At 44.2% G+C, this 9,774-nt stretch overlaps 1 protein-coding gene across 2 annotated transcripts in view; it reads left to right on the top strand.

Moving 5' to 3' along the window:
- Positions 1-9,461, top strand: part of LOC125486720 — a 35,455-nt gene extending 25,994 nt beyond the window's left edge. Inside the window, exons 6-7 of one of the 2 annotated variants that reach the window (XM_048615513.1) lie at positions 4,965-5,002; positions 9,063-9,461. In XM_048615513.1, the coding sequence (XP_048471470.1) occupies positions 4,965-5,002; positions 9,063-9,200 (176 nt within the window). In that variant the 3' untranslated portion in view covers positions 9,201-9,461. The remainder of the gene's footprint in view (positions 1-4,964; positions 5,003-9,062) is intronic. The other variant, XM_048615512.1, reaches the window with a different exon arrangement.
- Positions 9,462-9,774: the final 313 nt, after the last annotated feature.

Here is a 9,774-nt window from a genome sequence, read left to right as displayed (position 1 = left end):
GAGAGAGAGTGTGTGTAAGAGGGGGAGAGAGAGTGTGTGTGAGAATATGTGTGTGTTTGACTGAGAGAGAGAGTGTGTGTGAGAATATGTGTGTGTTTGAGTGAGAGAGAGAGTGTGTTTGTGTGTATGTGGGAAAGAGAGAGAGAGTGTGTGTGTGTGTGTGTGAGGGGGAGAGAGAGTGTGTGTGAGGGGGAGAGAGAGTGTGTGCGTGTGTATGTGGGAGAGAGAGAGAGAGTGTGTGTGTGTGTGTGAGGGGGAGAGAGAGAGTGTGTGAGCGAGGGTCTGTGTGAGTATGTGTGTGTTTGAGTGAGAGAGAGTGTGTGTGTGTGTGTGTATGTGTGAGAGTGTGTAGTGCGGTGGGGCCACCTACAGTGTGACATGAACCCAAGATCTCATTTGAGGCTGAACTCATGGGTACCAAACTTGGCTATCAGCCTCTGCTCGGCGACTCTGAGCTGTTGTGTATCCCAAAGTCCGCCTTAAAGGATGTTTACCCGAAGATCCGAGGCCTAATGTCCTTGACACTGTTGACAATGACCAGACAGACACTACACCATTGAATGAATGGACACTGCGCAACAATGGCCAAGTGGAATGTTCCCTCCCAAATGGGGGGACACTTCAGCAGTCAAACTGGAAAATGTGCAAGGAAGTTTTATGAGAATGTTGCCTGGACTAGTAGGCCTGAGTAATTGGGAGAAATTGGCCAGGAAGGACTTTATTCCTTGAAACATAGGAGAATGAGGGGTGGCCTTACTGAGGTATATAAAATCATGAAGGGCAAAGATAGAGTGTATGCATGTAGTCTTTTTCCCAGGGATGGGGAATTGAAAACTAGAGTGCATAGGTTTAAGGTGAGAGGGGAAAGATTTAAGAAGGACCTGAGGAACAAATCCTTCACGCATAGAGTGGTGCATATATGGAATGGGCTGCCCGAGAAAGTGGTTGAAGCAGGTACAATAGCAACGTTTAAAAAATATTTGGATAGGTATAAGGATGGGAAATGCTTAAAGGGATTTGGACCAAATGCGGGCAATTGGAACTAGCTGAGTGGACAGCATGGTCAGTGTGGATTAGTTTGGGCCGAAGGGCCTTTTTGCATGTGTATTACTATATGACTCTATTACTATATTACTCTATTACACAGTCAATTCTAAACAAGGACTCACACTTAAAATGCATTGTCTGACCTGGGATGTCAACTCTGGTATATTGAGGGAACTGATAAAACCTTTAGTTCTCTCAGGACAGTTACTTTGAAAGGAATTCAGGAATCTACATATACATATTAATCAATTAAAACCTTCTAACTGGTTAAAGATTTAACAGAATCTTATGTTTGTTTAAATCATCTTCATCAGTTGTGTGACCCTTTGATCTTTTGCTTAGAAATTCTGTGTCTGATACCATCTCTCTCACTGACTCCTGAAGAAGGAGCGAGACTGCGAAAGCTTGGGTCTCCAAATAAACCTGTTGGACTACAACCTGTGTGTAATTTTTGAGCATGGGCAAATGTGCAGTTGTTCATTTTGGAAGGTAGAACATAAGAATAGAACCTACCTCTGACATCTCCCCTATACCTTCCTCCAATCAACTTAAAATTATGTCCCCTCATAATAGTTATTTCCACCCTGGGAAAATGTCTCTGTGTATCCACACTATCTATGCCCCTCATCATCTTGTACACCTCAATCAAGTCACCTCTCATCTTTCTTCACTCCAATGAGAAAAACCCTAGCTCCCTCATAAGACCTGTCCTCCAGTCCAGGCAGCATCCTGGTAAATCTCCTCTGCACCCTTTCTAAAGATTCCTATAATGAGGCAACCAGAACATTTAATATGGTGCCACACACTTTGGGCAAAGCCCCAAGGCATTTTCTATGTCCGTGTGTTTGACAGAAGTTGGTTGGCATTCAGAAGTAATGGCCACCCAATCCATGGAGTCATCCATGTTCATAGCACAGATGGAGGCCATTGGGCCAATCCTGTTCTGTGCTGGCCAACAAAGATTTGATTGCACTCATCCCATTTCCCAGTGCTTGACCCACAACTCAAGCGAGAATTTAAAAACTGCTTAAATGTGGTGAGACATTCTGATTTTGTTACCCTTGAGTTCCAGACCAACACCCTCTGCCTCCTGCCTCTCAGCCAATCTTGGATCCATGGGTTGTTTTCCTGTAGATCCCATTGGCTCTTATTTTTCTGTTCAGTCTGTCATGAGGCACCTTAACAAAAGCCTCATTAAAGACCATGTATCAACTGCATCAATATTCCTACTTAGCACCTCAAGAAATTTGACTGAAATTGACAAATATTACCTTTCTGTCACAAATCCAATGCGGCCTTAGTGTACAAATCCAGGAGTAAGGATTGAGATGGAAAAGATATCAAGAGTTTTCTTCTGAAGAGCTGGGGAGTTTAATGCATGGTCTTGGGCACCATCAACAAAACAGAATCATCATAAAATCCCTACAGTGTGGAAGGAGGCCATTCAGCCCATCAAGTCCACACCAGCCCTCCAACGAGCATCCAACCCAGACCCACCCCTTTAACCCTGCATTCGCCATGGCTAACCCACCTGGCCTGCACACCATGGACAATTTAGCATGGCCAATCCACCTATCCTGCACATCTTTGGACTGCGAGGGGAAACTGGAGCACCCGGAGGAAACCCATACAGACGCAAGGGGAATGTACAAGCTCCACACAGACCTGAGGCTGGAATTGAAACCTGATCCCTGGAACTGTGAGGCAGCACTGCTAACCACTGAACCACCGTGCCACCCATCAACCTTGTTGCTTTCCATGCTAATTTGTTCTGCACTAATTGGTTACTGAGTTTCACTTGGCTTAGAACCATGTTTAGAAGCAGGTTATTAGCTGGTAAACCTTTATGATGGCAAGATCCGGAAAGGTGCTACATGGCTGGAAACTGTGGCTTGAACCTTGAGATACCATTCTGGACTAGACAATGCTTGAGTGGTGTGCCAGTGACTGAAGACTTACTGTCAAATTTGCACTCATGAATTCATCAATACACAAGTGAGTAGCACCAACTGGAGTTGGAAGAATGATTCTAGCTGTTGAAAGTTCTCTGCTGGCATCAAACATCCAACAGATTAAGTGAATGCAATGGCGATAAATTTGATGAAGGCAAATGGTTGTAGATATAAGTACGCCAGTAACAGGGATTGGAATGTTTAACTGAAGTAGCAGAAGACATTGGGAAGAAAAATGGTCCAGCCAAGTCAATTCAGGAGAGTGGTTGGCAAACATATTCTGTTGTATCATCGCATTCCTACAATGTGGAAGCAGGCCATTTGACCCATCGAGTCCACACCGACTCTCCGAAGAGCATCCCAACCAGACCCACACCCCCTTCACTACCCCTGTAACCCTGCATTCCCCATGGCTAACCCATCTAACCTACACAAACCCTGGACACTGTGGGCAATTTAGCATGGCCAATCCACTTAACTGCACATCTTGGACTGTGGGAGGTAATCGGAGCATCCAGAGGAAACCCACACAGACATGGGGAGAATGTACAAACTCCACACAGACAGTCACCTGAGGTTGGAATCAAGGTCCCTGATGCTGTGAGGCAACGGTGCTAACCACTGAGCCACCATGTTGTCCCAAAAGCAGCACCCTAACAGGGATGTATAAATTACTCAACAAAGCAGAGACCAAGTGATTTCAATTGTGCTTCAATTACTCATGGGATGTGGGCAACACTGGCTGTGCCCAGCATTTTTCACCCCCTTCCCTAGTTGCCCCCTTAAGAAGGTGAGCTGCCTTATTGAACCGTTGCAGCCCATTTGCTGTAGGTAGACCCACAATACCCATAGGGAGGGATTTCCAGGATCTTGACCCAGCGACACCGAAGGAGCATTAATATGTTTCCAAGTAAAGATGATGAGTGGCTCGGAGGGGAACTTGCAGGTTGTGATATTTCCATATATCTGCTGGCCTTGGCCTTTGAGGTGGAAGTAGTCGTGGGTTTGGAAGGTGAGACCCAAAGATCTTTGGTGATTTTTTTGCAGCACATCAGCTGCTACTGAGCATCAATGGTGGAAGGAATGGATTTTAGTGGATGTGGTGCCAATCATGCAGGGCTGCTTTTTCCCTGGATGATGTTGAGCATCAACTATCTACTTATCTGGTGACCCTTCCTCAGTTCTGAGGAACTGGACCTGAAACATTAATTCTGATTTTTTCTTCACAGATGCTGCCAGACCTGCTGAGCTTTTCCAGCAACTTCTGTTTTTGTTCCTCACATCTATTTATTTTGGCTTCTAGCATCTTCAGTCCTTACTGCCTCCAGGGTCAGGAGTAGGCCGTTCAACCATTTCAGATTGGTCCACCCATTTAATGGGATTGTGGCTGATCATCCAACTCAGTTCCCTGTCCCCCTGCTTTCTTCCTTTAGCTCATAAGAACTCCATAAAACTCCTTATAGACAATAGAACAGTACAGCACAGTACAGGCCTTTTGGCCCACCATGTTGTGCCGACGTATTATCAAACTATCCTGCATACCCTACATTGAGCAACATTCAATGTTTCGCCTTGACCACTTTCTGTGGCAAAGAATTCCACAGGCTTCCACTGTCTGGGTGAAGACATTTCTCCTCATCTCAGTCCTACCCCATCTCCTTTAGACTGTGACCCCGGTTCTGCACTCCTTCCTGGTCATTGGAAACATCCCTCTGATTGAGAAACAAACAATCGAGAAAGATTTTATGTGTTTCAGGATTTTATAATCAATTATTGCAACTTGTTTCCTTTGCCAGTGTCTCCCATTGCCTTATGAATCAACTCCGACTGCTTTTCTGTCCAGTAGTCAGGCCCGCTTAATAAAGTGAAGCCCAGATTTCCATAAAAAACATTGCCATTTGTACAAGTTTCTCATCATTAATCCTTTGCCTGATGAAACTAACTGATACAAAATTTTCTCTGCAGATGAAGTGACGAAGAGACACACCTTAACACTTTCACAAGTAAGCTTTGTCTGTCTTTATTTACCTTTTGGTGTGCAGTCCAAACTTTCCTTCCAGTCGATTTAGATACGTGGCTTTATAAAGAAAAGCGATTTGATCTCTAGAAGAAAGATCCTGTTGCAATTATTATGTTCTTTCACATTTAAAAAAAAGCAAAACTGCTCTCAACAAAACATATGGCTCATTCTGGTGATATTTAACAAATAAAATGCACTCATAAGCAATTTAAATTCCAAGCCAAGTTTCTCTAGGTGTTTAACTCTACCCATATCAGAATGGGGAGAGTTTGCAGAGATCTTGAATAGGATGACTTTTTTCCACGGCTGGGGTGGAGGTCCAAAACTAAAGAGCATAGGTTTAAGGAAAGAGGGGAAAGATTCAAAAAGGGCCTGAGAGGTAACTTTTTAATGCAGAGGGTGGTGCATGTCTGCAACAAGCTGCCAGAGGAAGTGATGGAGGTGGGTACAATTACAACATTTAAAAGGCATCTGGATGGGTAGATGAATAGGAAGGATTTAGAGAGATATGGGCCAAATGCTGGCAAATAGGACAAGATCAGATTTGGATGTCTGGTCGACATCAATGAATTGGACCAAAAGGTCTGTTTCTGTGCTGTATGACACTATGACTCTATGATTGTGATGTGTAGGGATCTGAGTGTGCTACTGTATGAATTACAGAAAGTTAGTCTGCAGGGACAATCAGGAAAGCTGGTAGGATGTTGTGGTTTATTTTGAGGATTTGAAAGCAAGATTCGGGAGATTATGTTTTAGTTATACAGTAGTATAACTGCATCTGTAGTACTATACAGTACAGCTCCTTACAGAAGGATGTTAATACGTTGAAAGCAGTTCAGAGGAAGTTTACCAGAATAATTCCTGGGATTAGCAAAATGCCTTATGAGGAAAAGACTAAACTGACTAGGCTCTGTATCCTCTGGAGTTTGGAAAATTTGGAGGTGACTGAATTGAAACAGATAAGATCCGGAGGGGGGCTTGATTGAGTTGATGTGGAGAGGGTGTTCCCTCTTGTGAGAGATCTACAACTGGGCTGGGGGGGGGGTCACTGTTTAAAAAAAGGAGGCACCCACTTAAAGCAGATTTGGGGATATGTTTTTTCTCTCTCTTGGACTGTTGTGAGACTTTGGAATCCACTTTATGCAAATAGAACATAGAACCTAGAACAGTACAGGCCCTTTGGCACATGATGTTGTGCCAAACCTTTATCCTAAACCTAAGGTCTATCTAACCTCCACCTCTACCTTATACTATCATCCATATGCCTATCTAATTGCTGCTTAAATGCCCCTAATGAGGCCGACTCCACTACCCTCTCCGACAATGCATTCCACGCCCCTACCACTCTCTGAGTAATGAACCTCCCTCTGACATCTCCCCTATATCTACCTCCAGTCACTTTAAAACTATGCCCCCTCGTAATAGCTACCTCTACCTGGGAAAAAGTCTCTGGCTGTCCACTCTATCTATACCTCTGATCATTTTGTACACCTCTATCAAGTCACCTCTCATCCTTCATTGTTCTAAAGAGAAAAACCCTAGCTCTCTCAACCTTTCCTCATAAGACCTTCCCTCCATTCCAGGCAACATCCTGGTAAATCTCCTCTGTACCTTTTCCAATGCTTCCACATCTTTCCTGTAATGAGGTGACCAGAACTGGACACAATACTCCAGATGTGGCCGAACCAGGGTTTTGTATAGCTGGAGCATAACATCACGTCTCTTGAATTCAATCCCTCTATTAATGAAAGCTAACACACCATACGCCTTCTTAACAACTCTATCCACCTGGGTGGCAGCTTTCAGGGAACTGTGGACATGAACCCCAAGATGGCTCTCCTTGTCCATGTGGATTGAGATGAGTGAGTATTGGTCGTGTCTTTTTGTAGCCAGTTGGTGTTCATGTACTCATGTTGTTAGTTTCCTTCCTGTTTGTCCGATGTAGTGTTTCTCACAGTCTCTGCAGGGGATTTTGTAGATGACATTAGTCCTGTCCATGGCGGGGAGTGGGTCCTTGGTTCGGGTGAGCAGTTGTCGTAGGGTTGACATGGGCTTGTGTGCCACTCTGATGCCCAGCGGTCGTAGGAGTCTTGTGGTGAGTTCCGACGTGTTTCTGATATAGGGTAGTGTGATCAGTGTGTTGGGGCGTGTAGTCTCTTTCTGATGCTGTTCGTGTAGGCATCTTCTGATCCAATTCTTTGGATATCCATTATCCTTGAAAACCTGGAAGAGGTATTCTTCTTCTTCTTAGCGTAGTTCCATGTTGCTACAGTGTGTTGTTGCCTTTTAAATAGTGTTCGCACGCAGCTTCGTTTGTGTGTTTTGGGATGGTTACTGTTGAAGTTCAGTACCTGGTCTGTGTGTGTGGCTTTTCGGTGTACTTTCGTTTGCAGTTCCCCATTTGTCTTGTGCTCTACCATGACGTCCAGGAATGGGAACTGTTTGTTCTTCTCCTCCTCTCTGGTGAATTTTATTCCGATGACGGTGTTGTTTATAAGTTTGTGTGTCTCCTCTAATTTGGTCCGTTTAATGATGGTCTATTCTGTTGTTGTCGTTTTTGTGGGTAGGTGTGGCTAGCTTGTCCTGCAGGGTCTGTCTTTTCTTGGTTCTTGTGGTCTGTCGGCTGATGTTAATGGTTCATTCCATGCTATCTCATACACACATACACATATACATACACACAAACACACACAGAAATATGAGGTGTACTTGCCTTTATTCAACAAAACTAGAGTTTAAGAGCCGAGGCAATGCTGAAACTGTATAAAACGTCAGATAGGCCACACAGCGAAAGTATTACGTGCAGTTCTGGAATCCACATTCTAGGGGGGAATGTGATAGCAGTGGGAGACGGTGCAGAGGGAGATTTACCAGGATGTTGCCTGGTAAGTTGCACTGAAAAGTTTCAGTGATGGAGAGAGATTGGATAGACTGGGGTTGTTCTCTTAGAGCAAAGGAGATTGAAGGGGAACATGACTGAAAGGTATAAAATGATGAGGGGCATAGACAAAGTAGACAGAAAGAAACTCCATGAAGGGGGATCTATGACTGGGGTGGGGACATAGATCAAAGGTGAGGGGGGAGAGGTTTAGAGGGAACATGAGGAAAAACCTTTTCACCCAGAAGGTGGTGGGGAATCTCAAATTCACTGCCTGTAAGGGTGAGAGAGGCCGAAACACTCATCACATTGAAGAAGGAGTTAATTGAGAAGGGTTCAGATGCCAAGCCTAGAGACTAAGTGGGATAGAATAGTGAGGTGGTTGTTTATGAGCAACACAGACAAGATGGACCGAAGGACATTTTTCTATGTTGTAGACCTCAATCAATCCTTGAAACACTTATTCAAACAGACCAACACTTTCAGACTCTCACACACTCTCACTCACACATACATATACACACACACACACAGCTCGCATATGCACTGTCACATACAAACACACAGACACTCAGACACACAAACTCACATGCACTCACTCTCGCACAGGCTCATACTCTCGCACAGGCTCACACTTTCGCACAGGCTTTCACAAATGTACATAAACAAGAATACTCACAAATTCAGACATATAGATAAACACATCTACCACACATTTTTTTTTATTTATTTGTGGGAAGTGGGCATTGCTGGCTGGGCCCAGCATTTATTAACCCATTCCTAGTTACCCCCTTGAGAAGGTGGTGGTAAGCTGCAGTCCACATGCTGTAGATAGACCCACAATGCCCTTGGGAAGGGAATTCCAGAATTTTGACCCAGTGACACTGAAGGAACAGCCAATATATTTCCAAGTCAGGATGGTGAGTGGCTCAAAGAGGAACTTGCAGGGGTTGGTGTTCCGATGTATCAGCTGCCCTTGTCCTTCTAGACAGAAGTGCTTGTGGGTTTGGAAGGTGCTGTCTAAGAATCTTTGGTAAATATTTGCAGTGCATCTGATACACACTACTAATTATTGCAACTGGGGGGAAATGGGAATAATAGTGCAGAATGCAACTCATGGATTTCGAACCAGTGACATGCATAATAAGATGATCTACGTGCACAGGGTCTGGATCTGAGGAGTGAAGGAGACAGAGAAACTGGCTACTCGGCAAACAATAGCACTGAATTTTTGACTGATGTGCGACTATGTCCTAGAGGGTCACAGAAGAAACCTTTTTTTATTACATTCCAAGAACAGTGACTTGGAAGCACTGCACCAAAAGCAGCTGATGACATGCAAGGACATCAGAAAAAGTACCACACAACAAGAGAAGCAAAGACACTCTGCACGTGGAATCAACTCTCTCCAGTTTTATTTTCAATGCATTTTGGGGTGAACAATTTTGTTTTCCGTGCAGTGTCAGTTGACATTCAGTTTTGCTAGTGATGATGGTGGATGTTTTCCCAGCCCATCCCGAATAAAATTCTGTCCAACATTAATGTTCCAAGCTGTGTTCAATTGAAGGTGTGGAAGTCTAATAACAGCAGGGAAGAAGCTGTTCTTGAATCTTGGGACATGTTATCATGGAAAAGGGTGGAAGAGTATATAACTGGGGTGGGAAGGATCCTTAATTATGTTGGCTGCTTTCACAAGGCAGCAGAAAGTACAGATGCAGTCAATAGATGGAAGGCTGGTTTACGTGATGGACTGGGTAGTGTTCACAACTCTGATTCTTGTAATCTTAGGCACAGCAGTTGCCATATCAGGCTGTGCTGCATCCAGATAGGATACTTGCTAGAGTGGATCTACAAAAATTGGTTGGAGACCTTGTGGA

The sequence above is a fragment of the Rhincodon typus genome, chromosome 32, assembly GCF_021869965.1.
Source record: "Rhincodon typus isolate 14 chromosome 32, sRhiTyp1.1, whole genome shotgun sequence".
Lineage (NCBI taxonomy): Eukaryota > Metazoa > Chordata > Chondrichthyes > Orectolobiformes > Rhincodontidae > Rhincodon > Rhincodon typus.
The sequence above is the reverse complement of the archived record's forward strand: the minus strand, read 5'-3'. Positions and strand labels throughout refer to the sequence as shown.